The sequence below is a fragment of the Bos mutus genome, chromosome 10, assembly GCF_027580195.1.
Source record: "Bos mutus isolate GX-2022 chromosome 10, NWIPB_WYAK_1.1, whole genome shotgun sequence".
Lineage (NCBI taxonomy): Eukaryota > Metazoa > Chordata > Mammalia > Artiodactyla > Bovidae > Bos > Bos mutus.
Genome location: NC_091626.1, coordinates 49,719,823 through 49,743,746, shown reverse-complemented (window position 1 = coordinate 49,743,746; position 23,924 = coordinate 49,719,823). Strand labels below are relative to the sequence as shown.

General features: G+C 44.0%; 1 protein-coding gene across 3 annotated transcripts in view; it reads right to left on the bottom strand.

Moving 5' to 3' along the window:
• GLDN (gliomedin) overlaps positions 1-23,047 on the bottom strand; it is a 59,861-nt gene extending 36,814 nt beyond the window's left edge. The window contains exons 1-2 of one of the 3 annotated variants that reach the window (XM_070377895.1): positions 22,525-23,047; positions 95-146 (exon numbers count right to left, since the gene is read on the bottom strand). In XM_070377895.1, the coding sequence (XP_070233996.1) occupies positions 95-146; positions 22,525-22,887 (415 nt within the window). In that variant the 5' untranslated portion in view covers positions 22,888-23,047. The remainder of the gene's footprint in view (positions 1-94; positions 147-22,524) is intronic. The other 2 variants (XM_005900466.3, XM_070377896.1) reach the window with 2 other exon arrangements.
• Positions 23,048-23,924: the final 877 nt, after the last annotated feature.

The following is a 23,924-nucleotide window of genomic DNA, read 5'->3' as shown; positions in this document are numbered from 1 at the left end:
AAGGAGTTCCTAGGTGTTCACTCTGCCCCAGGCCCTTCGGCCAGCACACGCGCTCCCCATGTGAGCTGCTCTTGGTCAATGCTGGCCAGCTTACCTGTGAGGCAGATGCCCCTGGTACTGTTGCACAGGTCCACCATTACTCGGATCTGTGGGAAGAGAGGACCATTACCAGCAGCACGGTAGGCAGTAGACCCTGAACTTGCTGTTTATTCAGACAAGCAGAAAACAATTATAAAAATTTCCAAAATAGCTTCAGAAGAACAGGTAGAAGTCCGAGGAAAAGTTAACCTAAAACTGAAAAGACACCCCTGAAAGAGCTAAAGATAAAGATTTTTCTTGTATCAGCAGCTATTTCTATTGACGTCATCAACAGAATCTCCTTGATTTCTATCAAACTCTGAGAAGGCAGAGGATGGGGGAGGAACAGCCAAATCTAAACCCAAGCTGGCTCCCCAGTGTCTGAAGGACTCAATCTGTGGATCTGAATAAACAGGACTGGTGAACTTAGCAGTCTGAAGCACATACTTAACTCTGTAAGTGGGTATGGGTAAGGTACTTGACTCCTTGATGTTTCAGTTTCTTCTGAAAATGTAGATTATATGAATTGCTGCTTTTAGGGTTAGGGAGCTCCATGCATGGCGTGTGGAAACTGCCCTTAGAGCAGTGATTCTCATGTCATGGGGACACTGCTTACTTGCCATTGGATGTCCATCTGGAATGCATGGTCACTGCACCATGCTATCAGCTTGACACAAGATTTCCACACACCACTATACACTCTCCCCTCTGCCCCCATTCATTTTCCATGCTGTTGCTTGTGAGCTTCACAAAAGCCAAATCTGATCGGGTCAGCCCTGATTCAATCACTTTCGTGATGCCTTGCTGCTCTAAAGATATAGCAAAATTCCTCTATATCTGGCCTCATCTCACACCATCCCCCCCTCTCTTTCTGTTCTGTAGTTCTACTTCCCTAGTGGCTTAGTGATAAAGAATCTGCCTGCCAATGCAGGAGACACAGGTTCAATCCCTAGGTCAGGAAGATCCCCTGGAGAAGGAAATGGCAACCCACTCCGGTATTCTTGTCTGGAGAATTCCATGGACAGAGGAGCCTGGTGGGCTACATTCGGGGCTATAGTCCATGGGGCTGCAAAAGAGTTGGACACAACTGAGAGACTAAAACAACAAATTCCATTCTGTCTCAGTTTGCTTATCTGTGAAATGGGGCTATTAGTAGTACTTAACATCTTAGGAGGAGGAAATGGCAACCCACTCCAGTGTTCTTGCCTGGAGAATCCCGGGGATGGTGGGGCCTGGTGGGCTGCCGTCTATGGGGTCGCACAGAGTCGGACACGACTGAAGCTACTTAGCAGCAACATCTTAGGATTGCTGTGAAACTTAAGTGAAGTTATATATGAAGTTCTTAGAACAGCTCCTTGGATGTAGGAAGCTTACACAAAAGTGTGTTCTATTTTGTGAAGGCAGCAGAAAGTACAGATGAAGGCATGAATCGGGAAGTCAAATTGCTTGTGTTCAAATCACGGGTTTGTCATTCACAAATAGTGTGACTTTGGGAAAGTTACTTAACCTCTCTGTGCTGCAGCATCCTTGTCTATAAAGGAGCTAACAGTACCTACCTTACTTATAGCATGGTTATGTGGATACATGATTGAATACATGCAGTACACTCACAACAGGGCCTGGTATGGGATAAGCAAACTCTATTTATGCTATTGTTTTGATGGTCTCTTGGATATGCCAGGAATGATTTAGTTAATTTATCAGTTTACCATCTAAGAATTTCAAATTCATACATAGAGAACATTTTAAACCCAAGTAAGGTGGCATTTCAAAACTGTGGGAAGAAACCTTATCAATTGGGAAATGGAGTTGAGACAGCTGGTTACACATCTAGGGGAAAACATAAATACAGATCCCTATTTCACTCCTTACACTAAAAAAGTTAATTGAGCAGCATTAGTTGAAAATTTTAAAGTTAAAAACAAGCTAGTAAAAATACTGAAGGAGACCTTTGGAAAAATATTTATAATGGTATTAGAGTAGGAAAGACTTTTCTAAGGAAGAAACAATCCCCATACTATATATAGGAAAAATGTGATAAATTTGACTGTCTAATAATTAAACATTTCTATAAGACATAAAATAGTATAAACAATAACAAAGGAGAAACACAAACTTAGAATAATTATGCAAAGAGCTTGTATACAAAGAGCTGCTACAAAGCAATGAGTAAAGGAACAAAAAACAAAGGAAAATCAGCAATGGATCCAGGCAGAAAGCTCAAAGAAGGAAAATAAGAGTGTCTTATCTTCACTTATAGCTGAAGAAACACATCCAATTATGAAATACTATTTTTACCTTTTCGGTTTGTAAATAAAAAGAATAACAGAGTACTTCCCCAAGGGTATTGGGAAAGGAGCACTCTCATACTGTGTTGATGGAAATGCAAAGGGACACTGCCTCTTTGGAGGGCATTTTGACAATATCTACTCAGATTTAAATGGATCTGTCTTTTGACTCATTATATTTTATGATTTATCCTACAGATACACTCATGTATGTATGACAGGATATATGTACAAAGATGGTTATTTTAGAAATGTGGGCAAGAGCAAAAGTTAGAAACAACCTCAATATTTATCAGCAAAGTCTGGTTAGAGAAATTGTAGCATATTCATACAATGAAATACTGTGGTAAAGACTAAATTTAAATCCATAAAGCCAATATTGAAAGATTGCTAAGATAAATGAAAAAAAAAAACAAACAAGATATAGAGAAGCTTTCATTTAAGTAAAAAAGTAGTACATATGAAAATGCTTCTATACACTTTCTCTCTTGCTACTTTCCAGATTCTCTTTGTCTATGACTTTCTAGACTATTTCTGGAGAGAACCTTAAAAAGGAGAACTAAAACCTAAAAACTCCTCCTTAAGTAAGGAGGAGTAGAGAGCCAGGGTGGGAAGGAGCTATACTAATGCCCGCACTTAATAAAACAAAATGCACTTTTGTTTTATTCAAAAATTTTGCTGATTTCTCTCTCAAACTCTTTTTAAAGAAAACTTGTTTTGATTTGAAGAGAAAATTTGTTTTGTCTTCTATAGGTTTATTTTGTTTTCTAGGGGACCTGGAGGAAGACTTGTACTGTATTTACTGTTTGTGAAGTGTGTCACAGGTGCCTACTGACTACTTTGGAAATTTATTGTGAAATATATCATATATACCACAAAAATATAAAATGTGTGCCTACAGTATAAGATGAATAATAAAACAAACATCCATATACCACCTCCAGCCCAGCAATGCATTAGGACATCCCAGGTGTCCCTCCCAACATAAACCGTTCCCTCCTAGCCCCCAAAACTCTCTAAGCTGAAGTATTTTGGGCAGTGGGACTCTCCCTTTTGTATAGATAAGAACAGAGAGGCTTAGCAAGGTGATGTCATTTACTCAAGGTCACACAGCTTGCGCGTGGAAAAGCTGGGCTCAACTCCAGGTTTCCTGATTCTAGGTCTACTGTATTTTCTGTTGTGGCTCGGATGAGTATTATAACATAGCCAGAAGAAATTTCGATTCACTGCTTTGGGTCATTTTCATAAATTCATGCAATCAGCTGCACTACAAAATTTATCTTCTTAAAATATGCATAATTGTTCATTGAGAGAACCATTAGAGACTTCATAAATGCCTCATTTGTTGCCTGGGGGATCACAGCAGGAGAAGTAGTTGGAAACAACAGGAGCATCAATAGGGAAAATTAACCTTTCTCTCTTTTATGTTCATCACTGGAGTTGGTGTTAGCATAGCTTCTATAAAAGTGATAAAGATGGAGTTTTCATTTCCTGACCTTTTGGCTTCATTTATATGCTAAAAGTTAACTTAGATATTTACCAGTAAATTGTGTCAGTCTTCACTTGGGAATATTCTTTAACAAACATGGTTTATATAAGATTGTATCAAAGTAAAACATGGTATGAAAAGGTATGACCATAAGAAAACCAGAAACATTTTTTTTTCTGTAATAATAATGCTTATGAATTTGGATGAAAATCAGAAAATTCAAAATTGAAAGTCATAAAACCTAGCTTGTCAAGTTAAGGAGTCATATTTAGTATACCAGGCTTTCTAGATCTTCATTTAGGATTTGAGAATGGTGAACTGAAAACAGCCTCAGAACTCATAGCCCTGGGGGTGTCAGGCAGGATCCATGCAGGACGTGGCCCTGCCCTCTCTCGAGGCCATCTACCCCCACCCCACCACTGTTCGACTCCAATCACACTGACCATCACCTCTGGTCTTTGCCAAGCCTTATAAACTGCTCACATCTTCACAGAGGCCTCAGCTCAAATGCCACATCGTTAAGAAGGCTTTCCCTGACTCCCTACCTGAGAGTAACCCCAGCAGCCAGTCCCCATCACCTCAAGGCTTTCAGCCTGTGTAGCACTCACCTTTATCCAATATTATCTTGGCTTCTGTATGCATTTGTTTATTACCTGTGCCTTTCCTCCAAAGAATGAAGGCATTTTGACAGCAGGAGAATTTGCTATTTTGTCTGTATCCCTGTGCACAGAACAGTACCTGTTTCCAGACCTAGAACTTTTCCACTGGTGAGATAGGGTTCAAGTAGGAAAGTATGTCAATGGTCTCCAAAGGACAGCTTGTCTTGAGAGCAGGTGACAACGGCTGTCAACCCGGGTGTAACATAAAGAATGGTACCCCCGGATAGCTTAGGTCAGTTTTGCTGAGGAGGTGGGGCCATCCTCCCAGAAGAAATGCTGTGGCATCTCAGGGTCACCTTGAGGTCATGCTGCAGTGGACGAAGACATATCACAATACATGGGGACTTGCTTTCAACTTTTATACCATATGGCAGCAATGAAGGAAAAGACAGCCCAAATAGGTCCCATCTGTGGCCTGACCAGATCTCCCAGTTTTCTCTCTGGATACAGAACTGGTCTCACTGGACTAGTAGAACCCATGGAATCTTGGGCAATTCAGGGGCAAGGAAAAAGCCTCTGAAGAAAAATAATGGACTTCTTGCTAATCTGGCACCAGTTGGCTTGAGTTGTCTTTAATTAAAACTAAAAATAGATGGGACTAATTTTGCAGCCTCTATGAGAAAGAAAACGCTATGAACTGGGAACCTCACTTGTAAGAACACTATACAAGGATATCTGATGAGAATGTTCATCTCTACACTGTGATGGCAAAAGCATGCAAACAATCTAAATGTTTATCAGTAAGGCACTTATTGGGCTTCCCTGGTGGCTCAGATGGTAAAGAATCTGCCTGGAATGTAGGAGACCTGGGTTCAATCCCTGGGTCGGGAAGATCTCCTGGAGAAGGGAATGGCAACCCACTCCAGTATTCTTGCCTGAAGAATCCCATGGACTGAGGAGCCTGGTGGGCTACAGTCCAGGGGGTCACAAAGGGTTGGACATGACTACGTGACTAACACACACATACACACACACACACAACAAGGCACTTATTCAGTTCAGTTCAGTCGCTCAGTCGTGTCTGACTCTTTGCGACCCCATGAATCACAGCACGCCAGGCCTCCCTGTCCATCACCAACTCCCGGAGTTCACTCAAACTCACGTCCATCGAGTCAGTGATGCCATCCAGCCATCTCATCCTCTGTCGCCCCCTTCTCCTCCTGCCCCTAATCCCTCCCAGCATCAGAGTCTTTTCCAATGAGTCAACTCTTCGCATGAGGTGGCCAAAGTATTGGAGTTTCAGCTTTAGCATCATTCCTTCCAAAGAACACCCAGAACTGATCTCCTTTAGAATAAGGCACTTATTAAGCAGGTGCAAAAGAATGAAGTAGATCTATGTGTACTAATCTTGAAAGCATACTGCTGAGTGATAAAAACAGCACAAGCCACATAACAGTAGAACTTTTTGGTTGAAAAAGAACATTTAGATATGTCTGGATAAGCACAGAGAAAAGTTTGAAGGCTCATGAACCAAACCATTGAGATCTTGTTTCCTATTGAAGACTGAGACTAGGAGATTAAAGGGTAATTTTCACTTATTAGTTTATATCATTTGAAAAGATACATTGGGATTATGGGTGGTTTTTACTTGCTGTGTTTTTAATAATTCAGAGTGAGAGAAGAGAGCATGCAAACATTATATGAGCCCAAAGGATGGTTTTAATTACAGAGCTTTCCCTAGGAATCACAATGTCATGTATTCCTCATTACGCCCATCACTTGGAATAACTTGGACAGATCTCTGTTTCTTCTAGACAAGTGAATGTAGAATGAACTAGAATAGCTGTCTAGTGATTTTGAAGTTGTTTATTAATCATAAGATTTTTCTTTTTCCCACATAAATTGCCAACCCCCTAAATAGAAAACAAATAGAATGGAGCTACTTTGGGTTGACCTATCCATAAAATGAGAGAGTTGAAGTAGACAGATGATTTCAAATTCTACTCCCAGGAGGAATTGGGGAGGAAGTAGGGGGAGACACCCAGAGACCTAGAGTCAAGCGGAGGAGGGATGAGAAAGCTGAGGTCCAAAGAAATCAAGTGAAGTAGCTGGCCCAGGCTCCCAGAGCTGGCTTCCAGGACAGAAGTCCTATTTCGTACCACATCTATATTTTTTGCGGCTTCCCAGGTGAAGCTAGTGGTAAAGATCCCGCCTGTCAATGGAGGAAACCTAAGAGATGAGGGTTTGATCCCTGGGTCAGGAAGATCTCTTGGCAACCGATTCCAGTATTCTTGCCTGGAGAATCCCATGGACAGCCTGGTAGGCTGTGGTCCATGGGGTCACACAGTGTTGGACACAACTGAAGTGACTTAGCACACACTACTATTTTTATACCATTTAGATTTTGCAAAAGGAATTGTGTGAAATTCAACAGGAAATGCAAATCTCTGCTTTAGTTTACTTTGAATGTGAACAAGACACTAGATTTTTACTAGTTGATTTTGCATCAGCTTCAAGCAGTCTCTTCTGTTCAAAAATGAAAGGCTTAATCAAAAGTGTTTCTTTCTCATCAAGATGAATAGAGCGAAATGCAGTGTACTGCCACTGCTCATCTGCACACAAAGCCTCAGGCGGTTGGCCGGCTGCCCTCTTGAACTCCCTTCCTCTCACATTTGACTGTCAGGACTGATCATAAAAAAAAGTAAAAGAGCGAACCTGCCCATCACCACCAGTTTGCATGCTGCTGAAATAATGTGTCTGTCATGGCTTCTCTGCCGTTCCCCAAGTACTGGCTCTGGTTTGCTGTGGAGGATGCTGTTTAATTCCAAGTCACCTTTCAGATGTGACCTATTTTGTAACTTAAATTCCATTTTTCTTAGACAGCTGTATGGCTCTCCTTAATTGTGCAAATTGCTGCTATTATGTGCATGCAAATAGTCCTTTAGAAACAGCTTCCTGGGAGTGGATAATCAGCCTGGGATTAAGCTAGGAAAGCCTTGGCCCAGCTGCTGAAGAATTTGACCACAGGTGTTAGAGGAATCCCTCATGGAGTCTGAAGCTGGGGTCAGCTACCCCAGACTCATCCCTCTGAAAGGCAGGAATTCACACTGGGACCAAGATGTGGTGATGACAATCTACAGACCCCAACAGGAAGGTAGGCTTTGCCATGTCTGTGGATGAAATACTGAGGCATGACCTTCTTCTTGCAGTGCCACAGGAAGATCAGCCAAAGGTCCAGGCATTTGTTGGTGCAAGGGAACAAATGTTGGCCATCCCATGCCGATGGCTTGGGGCTGAGTGCTCTTGGTTCAAATGGTATCTTCAGAGTCCAGCCAAATCCTGCCCAACCTTCCCCAAAGACCTCCATCCCCACTGACTGATTTCCTTTACAGCCCAGCAACATCACTGTGCTCCTTCATGTTGTTCTGGCTCCCCAACCAAATAGGCATCTATTGGTAAGAACTCTTTCATCTTCTTACTGTATGCCCCATTCTCTCATCTGGTCCCATTGCCAGCATTAGAATGACATTCAGCATATAGTGGATATTTGATAAGTATTAATACCTCCATCTAGTCAAGGCTATGGTTTTTCCAGTGGTCATGTATGGATGTGAAAGTTGGACTGTGAAGAAAGCTGAGTGCTGAAGAATTGATGCTTTTGAACTGTGGTGTTGGAGAAGATTCTTGAGAGTCCCTTGGACTGCAAGGAGATCCAACCAGTCCATTCTAAAGGAGATCAGTCCTTGGTGTTCTTTGGAAGGACTGATGCTAAAGCTGAAACCCCAATACTTTGGCCACCTCATGTGAAGAGTTGACTCATTGGAAAAGACTCTGATGCTGGGGAGGATTGGGGGCAGGAGGAGAAGGGGATGACAGAAGATGAGATGGCTGGATAGCATCACCGAGCCAATGGACAAGAGTTTGGGTGAACTCTGGGAGTTTTGGTGATGGATAGGGAGGCCTGGCGTGCTGCGATTCATGGGGTCACAAAGAGTCGGACATGACTGAGCCACTGAACTGAACTGATTGATTACCAGGAATGGAATGTGCTCTTCAGCCAAAGATATTATTCCTTTTTAACCAGTAGATTATGGGAACCAAACATCTAGCATGTGGTTACTGTTTCTCTTTGTGTCTATTTGCCTAAGATAACTTTATTTTGGCAAATACTCCACTAATCCCTAGAAAACGGGAACCCGGAGATTTGAGGATTATCCTATTAGGGTCCCTGAGACGTGGCCATCTCTGTCCTGCCCATAGCAATATCATCGCAAAAGCAGGAGCTATTGATGTGCCCCTGCTTTGGATGGAAATAACACAAACCTTTCATGCTCTCTTGAGTAGAGACATCTGGTTAGGGCTGAGTCAGCCAGACAGAGACTGGGGTGCTGAATGAAAAGTGGTCTCAAACATCAAAGAAAATGCAGTGTAAAATTAAAAGACATTTGCTCCTTCGAAGAAAAGCTATGACTAACCTAGATAGTGTATTAAAAAGGAAAAACAGAGGCAGACTTGATTTGTTCCCGTCTCCTGCTCGGCCGCCTTGTGAGCAAGCCCTGGGGTCTCTGCGTTCGGCTGAGCAGCCGCCAGGAGGAACGGGTTGAGGACCGTTAATTTAAAAAAAAAAAAAAAAGATAAAAAGGAAAAACATCACTTTGCCAACAAAGGTCTGTATAGTCAAAGCTATGGCTTTCCAGTAGTCATGTACAGATGTGAGAGTTGGACCATAAAGAAGGCTAGGCTGCACTGAATTGATGTTTTTGAACTGTGGTGTTGGAGAAGACTCTTGAGAGTCCCTTGGACAGCAAGGAGATCAAACCAATCAATCCTAAAGGAAATCAACCCTGAATATTCACTGGAAGGATTGATGCTGAAGCTCCAATACTTTAGCCACCTGATGCAAGAACCAACTCACTGCAAAAGACCCTGATGCTGGGAAAGATTGAGGGCAGGAGGAGAAGAAGGTGACAGAGGATGAGATGGTTGGATGGCATCATCCACTCAATGGACATGAGTTTGAGCAAACTCTGGGAGATAGTGAAGGACAGGGAAGCCTGGCATGCTGCAGTCCATAGGGTTGCAAAGAGTTGGGCACAACTTAAGAGACTGAACAACAAAATCACCCCCCCCCCCAAAAAAAATGAAAACCCTGTAAAAGAATTAAAAGATAACACCCAGGGCTGAAAGGTGTGGTATAAAGTACATGGGTTTTGGGAGTCAGACACAGTTAAGTCTGATGTGAGTGCCAGTTCCTTCACTCACTGGCTCTGTGATGTTGAACAGGATGTTTTATCTCTCTAAGCCTCAGTAACCTCAGGAGTAGATGGACTATTGGTTAGAGTCTCCCTGTGTCCAGGTAGTGAATATTAGCATGCTCGGCCTCTCCACTATTTCTTGGGTACACTGCCAGCAGGGATTCCCTCCCTCACAGACTCAGGTATTCAGCTGCCTCTTCAATATCTTCTCTTAAACATCTAACAGAAATCTTGGTATTAACATACCCCAAGCTGAACTCTTGATATTCCCCTCAAAATCGTTCCATCTGCAGTTCTTCTAGCTCATTAATGACAATTCTGTCTTTCCACTACTTGGGCCACTAACTTTGAAGTCATTGAACTCCTTCCCCCCGCCCCCCACCTCACATCACATGTTCAAGCTGTCAGCAAATTCTAGCAGCTTGACATCAGACATATCTAGACAGAGTCCAGTTAGCATTCCACCCCTCAGCCACTGCTACCACCCCTCAGCCACTACCGTTTTTTCACTGCAATAGCCAAGTAAATAGCTTCCCTGCTACCACTGCCCATGCTTCCCCTCCAAAGAATCTAGTCCACTGTAGTGATCCTTGGGAAAGGCAAGTCAGATCATATCACTCCGCTTAAAATCCTTCAAAGACCCCCCGTCCCCCTGCCCACAAAGGCCAGTGTCTTTACAACATCCTGCAAGGCTCTACATGAACTGGTCCTGTGGTCCTTTTTCTGCCCAGTTATCCTCTGACCCCATTTCCTACTACTCCCACCCACTCCCTCTTCTTTCTGTTCCTTGTGCTCTCTGTACACTCCCCCATCTCAGAGCTTTTGCTCTCACTCTTCCTTCTGCCTGAACAGCCCTTCCGTAGATTTCCACATGGCTCACTCCCTTACCTCCTTCAAGTTTTCTGTTCAAATGTCACCTTCTTAGTGAGGCCTTTCCCACCCAGAAGACTTCTAACTGCATCTCCCCCTTCCTGCTCCCTAATCCTCATGCCGCTTTATTGTTCTTCATAGCACTTATCACTTTCTAATACTGCAGGTAATTTACTTATTTACCTTGGCTCTTGTCTGTCGCTACCCCCCCAGAATGTAAACCCCAACAAGACAGGGATTTGCATGGTTTGCTTATACTGTTTCTTGTGCCCCCACGGTGTGCCTGTGATACAGTAGGTAACTACATGTCAGATGAATGAAGCAATCTCCAACAGGTAGAGCAGGCCTGCTAAATCAGTCTTACCGATACCTGACACAAACTCCTATTTGATGGCTAGCAAGAATTCTTAGAAAAGACTTTAAAAATACTCCAGGACTCATCTCCAAAACTCCTCATGTGTAAAGAAACTAGATTCAGAAACTGGCAGGTATCTTAGTCTATATTTGCCCTTGCTGAGTTGTAGATGCCTGTATCAATGAAGAGATATTCATCAAATACCTCGCTAATGGTGTAGCAGAGTGGTGAGATATATTTAAAGAGACAAAGGTAACTAGAGATGACAAATTAGAGACCAAAACTGTACACAAACAAAGTTTTAGTTGTGATACAGACAATAAGTGCATAAGAGGTTATGGGTGGAAGAGATGAGTATTCTGAAGTGAGCTAAGAATCACTTGTCTCCCCCAGGCCTCTAATGGATTTTTCTGAAGCAGGAGTGCTGCTGGAATAATCTTTCACTAACTGTTAATAGTAATATTCTGTGCTCCCATTATTCCTTTCAACAAGCATCTTCAGATAATTTTGATTTTTATCTAAGTATGCTTATCTTCACCTTATAGTCAGAAAAGTATACATAAATGGTAGTTAAGTAACTTGTCCAGTGTTGAGGGGGTGGACAAAGAATTAATCCATTATCCCAAACTCTGCCCTTTGGCATTCTTTGTACATAGCAAAAACATTTGTGAAGATGTTTTGTCAAGCTACTCCCTGCTCAGCCCCCTCCTCCCTCTGCACAAGAAACAGCTATAAGAGGTTAGTCCAGAAAATATTTAGAGGAGGTCCCTGGGTTTAAAGGAGAAGGAAATGGCAACCCATGCCAATATTCTTGCCTAGAGAATCCTGTGGACAGAAGAGCCTGGTGGGCTGCCATCTGCTGCTGCTGCTGCTGCTGCTAAGTCGCTTCAGTCGTGTCTGACTCTGTGCAACCCTATAGACGGCAGCCCACCAGGCTCCCCTGTCCCTGGGATTCTCCAGGCAAGAACACTAGAGTGGGTTGCCATTTCCTTCTCCAATGCATGTAAGTGAAAAGTGAAAGTGAAGTTGCTCAGTCATTTCTGACTCTTAGCAACCCCACTGCAGCCCACCAGGCTCCCCTGTCCCTGGGATTCTCCAGGCAAGAATACTAGAGTGGGTTGCCATTTCCTTCTCCAATGCATGTAAGTGAAAAGTGAAAGTGAAGTCGCTCAGTCATTTCTGACTCTTAGCGACCCCATGGACTGCAGCCTACCAGGTCCTCCATCCATGGGATTTTCCAGGCAAGAGTACTGGAGTGGGATGCCATTGCCTTCTCCAGGGGCTGCCATCTATGGGGTTGCAAAGAGTCGGATATGACTGAAACGACAGCAGCAGCAGCAGCAGCAGCTGGGTTGAGATGCTCATCCACAACAGTTGTGGATGTTGTTAGCACTGAAACATTGGCTGGATGAAACTGTTGCTTTGACAAACATGCTGTTTCTGTGGGGTTCAAAAAGTTTGGATCAACAGAAGAATGAATGCATGAGTTCACCTTGAACATGAATATTTACAAATTATGCTTAGTGTAATTAACTTCCCTAAATTCAATACCCAGCATATATGTATGGTTTGAACCCATGAACCATACATAAAAATGACTATCTGGGAAATAACATTCTTTCTAGAGGTCATTATATAGGCTTTGGGAACTGACTTTTACTTTTTAGACTTGTAAAGACCTCTCTGGTGGAGAACACATAGTTCTTGGAAGAAGGGTATTCTCTTTTCCTTGAATATTCTTTCCTTCTTCAGTTTTCCTTCCCCTTTTCCTCTACTTTCATCTCACGTTCAATCTCAAAACAAATGCAGCATTCTCACATCTAAACTAACCCATTTCAGTTCCCTCAATTCTGATCACTCCACCGTCTTTGGATGGATGTGGACCAGGTGGCTTCTTTCTCTTTTCTTACATCCAATTAGTTCCCAAGTTCAATTCATCCTTATTTCGTGGTATTTCTAGGATATAGATCTTCTCCATTTCTGATACCATCACCTTAGCTAGACAGAATCATTTCCTGCCTGGACTAAGGCAATAACTTCCTAACTTTCTTCCTGCCTCTCATCTCTCCCCAGTACAATCTTTCCTGTATTGTACAGCCAGATCAGTCCTATAAAATTGCTTCCTTCATGAGTGCCCCATGGAAGATTCTCCCAATTGCTCATCAGATTCATTCTCAGCTTTTCAAAAGTAGAAATTCAAGGCTCTTTCTCCTGTGGCCCCCTTAATTCCTCTCCCACAGCCCAAACTCCTCAGTGTAGGAAAGCTTCTTGCTCTCTCAGCCTTGCAACCATGTTCATTCCTGTCCCCAGACCTTGGCTCAAGTTATTAACTGCATTTGCACTGATTTCCCCTCCTTGCCTGCTCAAATCTTATCAACCCTTCATTACCCATTTCCAGTTCTGTCTGCTCCACAAAACCTTCCTTCATCACTTGAGTGAGGACCAGTTTTCTCTGTCACTGCCCTGATGCTAACTGTTAAAGAATTTTCTCTAAAGGCCTGCCTGTTCAGAGGGATGGATTCCAAGGACCTCAAGTGTTGCCTACAGGAAGAAGGCATTTTCCACCTTTGAGTGAAAAGATTCCAGACCCCAAAAGCACTGAGTCACTGAAATACTGGGGAATTATTTTGCAGTTGCTAGCTCATCATTTTAGCTTGGGTACAGTTACCCACAATGCATTTCCAAGTCCTTCACAGTTTTACATATAGCTTATGCAGCATCTCCAAAATTCCCAGCACTTTGATGAACACAAGAAACTTTCTGAGTGGCCGGAAGATGGGGTTACTCTACTTATAGCATTCTGAACAATTCCACGAATTGCATTTTAAGTGATCTTTAGTTGGCCTTGTTCTTTTAACTCTACCTTTCAGTAAAGAAAATTGTGTCTGAACTTCAGTTAAACTAGAAGTAAATTATATCTACTTAAAATATAGAGCTGTTAGAACTCAAAGAGCTGCATAAAAAAAGCATTTGATGGGCTGAAAAATGCTCCCTTTGTAGCAGAATTACAACCTAAAAGCTTCAGCTTGTTTTACACAACATGACCTTTAGTCTGTAGATAAAATGCATGTAAATCAAGCTTGAATGTCAACTAGATTTGGCCAAGGATATTTTTGAGGCAGGGAGGGAAGAAGAGTTTAAAGAATGTAGATTTTTAAAATGTCTTTTTTCGCCAGATAAGTTATGTCTTATAAGCTCTAGGACTATTTTGGTAGTTCCCACATAGGTACCCATATCCTGGATAACATGAGACACCCCACCCCAAGAAGTAAATTGTTCCCCTTTCTTAGAAGTTTTTTGCTCTATCTTCCACTCACATTTTGTCAGTCTTCCAAATGAAAGCATCCAGAACTTTTTTTCAGAACTGCCATCAACAGAAATCAACAGGAGTACACAAGAACTATGCCAGTATCTCAGAATGGGGGTGAAGATGACTCTCCTCATGGGTGTCAAACCTCGTCATCAGTGGCCATGAACAGGGGTGAGGCGCTGGGAAAGCCTGAACTGTTGAAGAAGCCACATCAAGGCTAATTCTGTTTTGTTTTCAATGACGAGATGATTTAGGTTGGTGCGATGCCACCCTAGGCTTCAAAAGGCAAAATAGGATCCCAAAGCAGCAGCTGATAACAGCACATATGATCAGACAACTCGGCATTCTGAAGAGACTGAAGATAAAGAGTAAAGCCAGAAACACGATACTGAGGGCATGGGGCAAGGAGGGCTACAAGATAAACTCACAGCGATTAGCCTCAGAAACGGCTACAATGAACAGTTACTGGAAGTCTGGCTATACCAGGCACTGTCCTTTAACTATATCATCTCCCTTAAACTTCCAAACAACCCTTTGAGGTGCATACTCAATATTATTATCTCAGTCTTACAGAGGAGGAAACAGAGGCTGGGAGAAGTTAACAGACTTGCCCAAAGGTGCCCAGCTACCAAGCTGTGGGCCCAGGATGAATCTGCTTGATTCCCAGGCCCACACTACTTACTGCCATAACGTACTTCAGGGAAGCACTGGCGAGAGAGAATTTGCCTGGGAACCTGACCGTGAAGAAGGAATTCCAGGTCTCCCGAGTTAAGGGCAGGCACGTAATGGCAGCAGCATCGTGTGGAGGCAAGCCTGGACCAGCCAAAGAGAGATCCTGAGATAAGGGCTTTGTGGAGGGTGAGCAGCATCTCAGCATGGGAAGACTCATGGTCTGAGAAGTTCTGCAACGCACCCAGAAAGAGCCTTCTACCCAGAGATCTCTCAGCCTGTCATCTAGTAGGCAGTGGTGCGAAATGACAGGCAGGTCTGACAGATTCAGCCGTCTCCCCAGAGTGGAGTGGTGCTTTTCCAGAGGGTGGAACATGACCTTGAGTTCATTTTATCCTTGGCTCAGAAGGTTGAAGGAAAGGCGGGGAAACAGCAGAAAAAGATGGGAGTGGACAAGTCACCAGGCCCTGGGAGGTTCATCCTGCTCAGGTTGTATGGGCTCAGGGGGCTTATTCCTGCTGCCCTCATCTCTGCTGCTATAGCTAGAAAGAAACTAGGAGCTTTCGCATAACCGCAGGACCTGAGAGTAGGTCCAGACAGTTCAATGCCTTTCATGCAGGCCAACACAACCTTCCTGTCCCCACAGGTCCAGATGCTCAGTCTTAACCCACTTGTTTCTTCCATAAGTCCTTAGAGAAGCATGACAACTGTATATCTTCCCTGAAGGTTTTATCTGCATGTGTGCAGAATATGTATCAATGAAGAAAGTGTCTGAAGGATGTAGCTAAGGGGCCAGCCCTCTCCTGTCTTCCTCACATACCATCACAACCTGATACATGAACAAAATTTGTGGGTGTGTTCATAGTACCAACACCAGACACAGCTTAGCTGAGATGTAGCTTCAGGTTCTCTCTTACCCTTAACTGATACTTGGACACGGCTTCTGACACGCAAATTAACGTGTGACATCCCAAATGCCCATTAGCACATGCTGGTATGAGAAAGGCCACAGAACCTGCCCTCCTCTCCCACCACAGCCAGGCTCCACACGTGGGTTATTGCTTTGGCCGCCTGTCTTATTTTGTTCTGCTCTGTCAGGCCTCTGAGCTCTCATCAGGGCCCAGTCTATACAACAGGACCTAATGGGGTATAAGTTTCTCCCCTGCAGCTGAACCAAATAGATGCGGTTTGAAACAAGGCCTAGATATGAGGCTAAAGGGGTGGCTATTCTAACATTATCCACTCCAGACTTGGGAAGTCAGCTTAGAAGGAACCAGGCTTGAGGGCTGGCTCAGTCCCACTGCCTTCCTCTAGAGTGAGTCTACTCTCAGTGCAGCTCTGTCCTGGACTCCCTCCTGCAGGAGGGCTTAAACCCCAAGGTTAACACTCTGCTTAAACAACCCCGATTTAGTAGCTTAGCTCTCCAAAAGTACAATGCCTAGGGCCCTCCAGTCCCATGGACCACTGTCTAAATGAGAGGTCGGTAAACTTTTCTGTACAAGATAGGAAATACCTTAGGCTTTGTGGGTCATATGGTCTCTGGTGTGACTACTCAATCCTGTGGTTGTCATGTGACAGTAAGCACAGACAATACATAAACAAGTGGGCATGGATGAATTCCAATAAAACTTTATTTATAGTTATTGAAACTTGAATTTCATACAATGTTCATGTGTCACAAAATACTGTTCCTCTTACTTTTTTCCTATGCACGTGTGAATGTAAAAATCATTAATTCACAAGCTGCACAAAAACAAATAGCAGGCTTGATTTGACCTTAGGCCATAGTTTGTTGACTCCTGATCTAAATCCTCAGCTTTTACACCATGGAAGTGACCCAGTTCAAGGGGTGGGAAAGGCAGGTAACCCCTGCCATGATCAAGCTAAGGCCTTCAAGGAGATACAGCATCCATGCAAGCAGAAGCTGTGACTACGGTAATGTGACTTTTGTCCCCTGTAAATAAGATAATGTACAGATTCATGTACCTCAGAGTGGTCATCATGAAAAGCTGTTTGCTACAATGCATTACTAGTTAACATAGCTGGAATCTCCTCTATGAGAACTGCCCACAGTAAATGTTTTTGAAAGCCACAGTGACTGGAAATCTCCATCCACTGAAGGCAGAATTTATGTTTTGTGCTCGCATTTAGTCACTAAGCTGTGTCCAACTCTTTGCGACCCTATGGACTGTAGCCCAGCAGGCTCCTCTGTCCATGGGATTTCCCAGGCAAGAATACTGGATTGGATCACCATTTCCTTCTCCAGGGTATCTTCCCAAACCAGGGATCAAACCCACGTCTCCTGCGTTGGCAGGCAGATTCTTTACCACTGAGACACCAGAAAAGCCCCTATAGTTGATGTTTAGGGACAGCCAAAACCAAAACAAAATGAAACCAACCAAACCAAATGAAATGCAAAAAATCAACTCCACTTAACCACCAACAATGATAACAATGGTACAGATTTCACTATCCTTTCAAAATTAGGCTGGGAAATCAGTGGTGCGGGTGGGGGTTGTGGTGGAACTAAATAAAACCGTTTTGTTCAAGACCAAGTCTTAACTCAGCCCCTAACAATGTGAGTGTTGTTCGGCCAACACACTGTCAGTCAAATTAAAAACATGTTGAGAAAATTTTTGTCAATACTTAAAAGCCAAAAGATTTCACATAAAAAGACAGATTTTTTACTTTTCTTAACAAAAATCAAAAGATCAGGCACACGAGGCTCTCATTCATGTACAGCAACCATCAGCAAAAGCCTCCCCTGTAGACAGAGCACATGAGCCTTGGGTGGGCACAGTCCCTACTGTGCCCTATAGCCCCCAGCCCAGTGGCAGCTGCCATGTAACCTTGGGCTTGCAGCCTTTTCACTCACAATAAGAGTAACACAATCACGTGGTTCAAAAGTCAAAATAATGCACAGAGCTATGCAGTGAAGTCTCATGCCCACCTTATCCCGACCCTCCCTAAGTAAGTGATTTTGTTCATTTCATTTATTTTTCCCCTTCTTTCTTACACTTTTGTCATTTAAAAATATATCTTGGGGGTTGTTCCAATAGCAGAACAGAGAATTTACTCATTCTTGCTTTATAGCTATCTAGTATCCCAGTGGATATATACGTCAGTTTATTTAATTAGTCCTGTAGTGGACACAGGATGTTAGTCTTTTGTTTTTACCGATATTCTGCAGTGAATAACTATGTGCATATGTCATTTCATAGGTGACAAAGTCTTGTGCAAGATACATTCCCATAAGCAAGATTGCTGGGTGAGAGAGTAAATGTATTTGTTATCCAAAGGTATTGCCAAATTGCCTTACTTATGGGCTGTAGCATTTTGCATTCCAAACAGCAGTATAAGAGCAAGTCTGTTTCCTTTTAGTTTCCCCAACAGAATATGTTGTCAAACTTTTGCAGTTGCCATTCAGAAAGGTAAGAATTATATTTTGGAGCAGTAATTGCATTTTTAAATCAAGAGTTCTTTTCCTGTGTTTTTAAGAGAAATTTGCATTTCTTTTCCTGAGACTTATGCGTTCCATATTCCTACCGGATTCCTATTTCTGTTGTGGGTTTCCCTATTAAATTCTTACCTTGTTAAATCGGCTTCTAGAACTGCTATATATATATATATATATCTTCTGCATATATATAATCTGCATATATAATATATGCAGAAGATTAGCCCTGTACCTATGATATGAGCTGCAAATATTTCTTTCCAGTCTATCATTTATCATTTGCCTTGGATAATGGTGTATGTGTTTGTTTTTATAATTGTTTGTCATGCAGTTTTTGTTGTTGTGTGTGTCCTTTTTAAATGTGGTTAAATTTATTCATTTATTGTTTGCTTTTGGCTTTTGAGTTATAGTTCTCATTTCCCTTTCCAAGATTAAAAATGAACTTACTCATATTTTATTCTAACAGTTTTAGAACTTCATTTTTTAAATGTAAACTTTTGATTCATTTAGAACTTGTTAAAGCACACATTATAAGTAGTAAAACTTTCTTCCAACTGGGTGCTTAACCCAAGATTTTAGGGAGGATGATAAAGCTACCAGAACATCAATAAGGGTGAGATTTGAAGAATAGGATGAAAGAGAGAAACTGATGTGGGGAGGAGTGAGAAGAGCAGTGGGAGGGAGTGGAGACTATACAGCACCAACATCTCTTGCAGGAGCTCCTGGCAGATGGGTTCCCATTACTGGTCTAGCTCAGTGGTACCCAGGACCCTTTTCATTACTTTTCTCAAAAATACTCACTTCCTTTTAAAGATTTAATGGCTGTACCAAACTAATGGGCTTCCCAGGTGGCTCAGCAGTAGAGAATTGCCTGACAAGCAGGAGACGTGGGTTCGATTCCTGGATTGGGAAGATCCCCCGGAGGAGGAAATGGCAACCCACTCCAGTGTTCTTGCCTAGAGAATCTCATGGACAGAGGAACCTGGTGGGTTGTAACGAAAGGGTCAGACACAACTTAGCGACTAAACAATAACAACCAAACTAATTGTACTTAAGTAATAATTAGTTATTCTGTCCTTTTAAGAAAATCACTTACAGCTGCCAATCAGTTTCTGGTCAGACTGTGCTAACCAGAATTAACATGCTGAGTTGAAGTACTTTCAGCCAAAAGCATAGAACTTAGAAGTACTGGTTGGCTTGAGAAGGCTCATCTTGGATAAATGAGCCATTTTTGGAAGACTTTTTGCAATGCTGAAATTAGTCTGCATGCAGTTTCTTTGTTCCGAGATCTCTCAGGACATAGGACTTCAGTAGTGAGGGGACCTCTGATCTCACCCTCATTGAAGACCTACTGGCACTATATAGAAAGGTGAGGTAAAGTGTAGACTTCAACCCTAAGAAGTTGGTACACTTACCTCCATGCTGTATCCTACATCTTTAATAGTTCTCTTAGCAATTTTTCTACTTAGGTGCCCTGTTGTTGTTCAGTCGCTAAGTTATGTCCAACTCTACATGCCCTGAGAAAGTTCTTTTTAAAAATTGTTTCCTCATGTGAATAATTCTCTGTTCTGAGAAACACAGAGAGTAAAGATGAGGAAAATCTGCAGAGGTGAATGGTGAGAATGTTGTCACAATAAAGTATGTAAAAAGCTTTTCACCGTTAAGTTTGTTCCTTTGCCTAAAGCAGAGGCCTCAAGGGAGACCTGGTGAGAGTGAGGTGCTTAATACAACTGACCACCATCAGGAAGGCATGCCAAGGCCCTTTGTGTTGGTGAGTGGGCACCCGCCCTCGGGTGCACTCCTAACAATTAATTAAGAATCTCTGGGAGATGGGTCCTAGGCATCAGTCATGTTTAAACTCCCCATATGGTTTCACTGTGCAACCACTGCTCTAGAATGGAGTTATTCAAAGTGTGGTTCTCAGACCAGCAGCACCAATATAAGTGGGAGCCTGCTATAAACACAGAGCCTCAGTCCCCAACTTATAGCTTCTGAATCAGAATCTGTATTTTTTACAAGATCTCCAAGATCTTCAGATGCACATTAGAGAAGTGGTGGTCTAGAGGAGCGTTTCTCAAAGTGTTGGCACCTGGACCACTTGTATCAAACTCACCAAGGGGTTGGGAGGGTGGGAGATGGGTAGGTCAGGGGACCTAAGGAAGCTGATTCTGGAGATTATAATTCTACAAGTCTGAGGGTGGGACCCTGAAATCTGCATTTTTAATGTGTTCCCAGGTAAACCCTAAGTCTACTGTTTGGGAACTACTTCCAAAAGGACTGTGATGGTGACTTTCTCCTGGCCTGCATGGAAAATCCCTCAGTGACTCCTAAAGGTCAAAGCACATCCATTGCAAGTGGGGATGAGCTGGGGACAATCTTCAAGTGCTTCTCATCCAGGTAAATGTAATGTCTGTTCTCTGACTTGCTACAGAGCAGGTAGTGGTAGTTAAATCAGCTTTCATACTGACACAGATATGAGTGTCTGCATTCTCTTGGATTAATGATGAACAGAATGCAATCTGGATACATAAGCCTCTACCTTAAAAGCAGGATTAAAAATATAAAATGTTGATGCTCAGGTGCAACCTTCTTGGATGATTTAACAAACCCCTAAAAATGCACAGTGGAGAGCCAAGAGAAAGAGTGAATTTCCCTAAAGAGATTTTTTCACTTTACAGAGGTCCTTTTCTGAATTTTTTGCTTGGGTCCAGATTTTTAAATGATAATGTGGGTTAAAAAAAAAAAAGAACTCAGGAATGGAAAAATGTGATCCTTCCCAAAAGATGTGCTTGAAGTGTGTAGTACTTTCATGTAGTTATGAAAGCACTTCAGCTCATGTAAGCTATTTAAAAGCTTCTATGATAATAGGATTAAGTGAATTTATCTTCAAACACCTAGGATTCTGAAATATGGCTCACACTTGACTTGAGATGACAACTGAAATCTTTGTAAATTTAAAGTAAAATATCCATCACAGCTGTAATGGATAATGAAATAGAATGGGGAAATGCAATGTGATCCAAGTGTAATAGTTAGATAATTACTGAGCTAATATCAGCAAAAACAAATGAAGTTAAAACTGGAAGAAAGATTTTTGAGGCTTTGCTTTAAAGACTTTTTAAAGTGCAGTGTTTCTGAAATCATTTTTGAGGAGCACAGTGGCCTTTGAAAATCTAATGAAAAGCTCTGGACTCTCCCCTAGATGCATGAGCCTATGAAGAGCTCACTCTGACATTTCCTGAGGTTCCATAGACTTCTTGGGGGCTTCCCAGGTGGCGCTAGTGGTAAAGAACCCTCCTGCCAATGCAGGAGGCATAAGAGAGGTGGGTTTGATCCCTGGGTCGGGAAGAACCCCTGGGGAAGGAAATGGCAACACACTCCAGTATTCTTGCCTGGAAAATCCCATGGACAGAGGAATCTGGTTGGCTATAGCCGATAGGGTCTCAAAGAGTCAGACATAGCTGAGCGACTGAACTGATAGACGTCTCTGAGCCCACATGATAAACCCCAACCTTCACATTGCGTTTTGACAAAGTTGCTCTATGTTGATTTCCATTATTTGTAACCACTTGGTACCCAAGAGTAAATTTCCCCTCAAAAAGGTCCCAGGGGTTGGTAAAATTAGGACTGTTTTCACATAAACCTAAACTATTAGGTTGTCAGTCTTGGTGGGATGAGCTGAGGCCAGGTGAAAAGCCAGACCAATAGATGATGTCAGAGAAAGAATCACTTTACAGAAGTGTGTGCTCTTCCAGAAATGTTACGTCTGTGCTCTCAGGGGGCCCCTGCGAATTTCACAGGCAGAGCTCGGGCCGCTGTGGCTCCTGTCACACCAGAAGGTGAAAACCTGTGTTCAAAGTTACGAAGTAGGCTCTTAAGAACATTGCCTACCCACTAATTTATCTGCAGTCTGAACGACGTCAGAGCTGGAAGACTTACCCCTTCACCCCTCCCCCGTTTAATAGATGAGGAAACTGACCCCAGATGGGCTAAGGTGCTCGCCAAGGTGATTTTCCCAGCGGGTTCACACCCAGGACTTCTCCCCAAGCACCGTGCCATCTGGCCAGGGGAGGAGAGGATGTCTGAGGCTCTCTCCCTACACTGTCCGCTGCCCACCCCGCGGGGGCGTCAAAGGGAGCTGAGACCCCGCCTACCGGCACCATGGAGTAGGTCATCATCATCAGCATGTCGTGGCTTTCCGCACGGATGTGCTGCGCAGGCTCCCCGCCGTGGCTGCGCTTGTTGCGCGCGGCACTCGCGGGGTCTAGGGGTGGCGCGGGCGCCCGGCGAGGCGCGCGACTCAGCTCCGCCAGGAAGGCGCGCAGGGCGCTGTCCTCGCGCTGCTCCCGGCCCCGCTGCTCCTCCAGCGCCCGGAGCGCAGCGCTCAGCCCGCGCCATTGGCACAGCGCGAACACCGTGCCTGCGGCATTGAGCGCCGAGAGCAGCGCCACTGCGGCCAGGGCGCCGCGCAGCCCCCAGCCCGCGCCCCCGCGGCCTCGCTCCGCGCCTCCAGCCATGCTCTGCGCGCCTCGGACCGGGTCCGGCAAGGCTCTGCCGCCTCTCACCCCGGCAGCCTTTATACGCCTCGGGCAAGCCGTGGGCTGGTGGCAGCGCCGTGAGTCACGCCGCCCTTTGGCCCTGCTGGCGGGGCGGGCTGGGGACAGTAGTAATGGGGCTCGAGCAGCCCGGAGGGACAGGCCGGCGGAGTGGGGGACAGGAGCGAGACAGTCTGCGGAGGAGGGCAGGCTCACACTCCTGGTGCCTGGCCAAGCAAACTAGCAAACCCGCCTCTCCTTCCTTCTCCCCCACTGCCCTGACCGTGGGCATTGCCATGGCCTAGACGGGTATAAGGAGGGTCAGACTGAGGGGGAGAGCAGGAATTCTTATGGCCTGAGATGTCGCTGGATTCCACCCCCTCCTCCCCCTACACTGCCCTCTCTGGAGAAAAAGATCAGCATGCCCAGATGCCAAGGCATGTGCCCACTGCCCCTGGGCAGTCTGCTGTTGGGCTGAGTCCCAGGCTGCCTGTCATTCCTCCCCAGGGTCACAAGGCCTCATGTGGCCACTGAAGACCCTACTCCATCTTTCCTGGGAGGAGAATGGATACAGACAGGGAAACAGCTGGCATTGGATGGTTCAAAAAGCCATCCATCAGAAGGAGAAAGGCCCAGCCCTGCATGACAAGCAGGGGTCATCTGTGAAGGGAGATTTTCAGAATGTGACAGGCCAAGAACTCTCCCATGAGATCCATATCTGGGAGGTAGCACAGTGATGAGAAAAAAAACTCCAGAGTGGAAACTGGGAGGAAAAAAAAATACTCCTGGTTCTAACCTTATTCTGCTGCTACCCAGCTGGAGGGATTTGTCCCAAGAACACTCTGGTCGGATTCTGAGGTGCTCTCTGGCTGAAGGTTTGGGATGGTGGCCAGGCCACTACTGGACTTTACCTTGCTGCTGCTGCTGCTAAGTCGCTTCAGTTGTGTCCGACTCTGTGCAACCCCATGGACTGCAGCCCACCAGGCTCCTCCGTCCATGGGACTCTCCAGGCAAGAGGG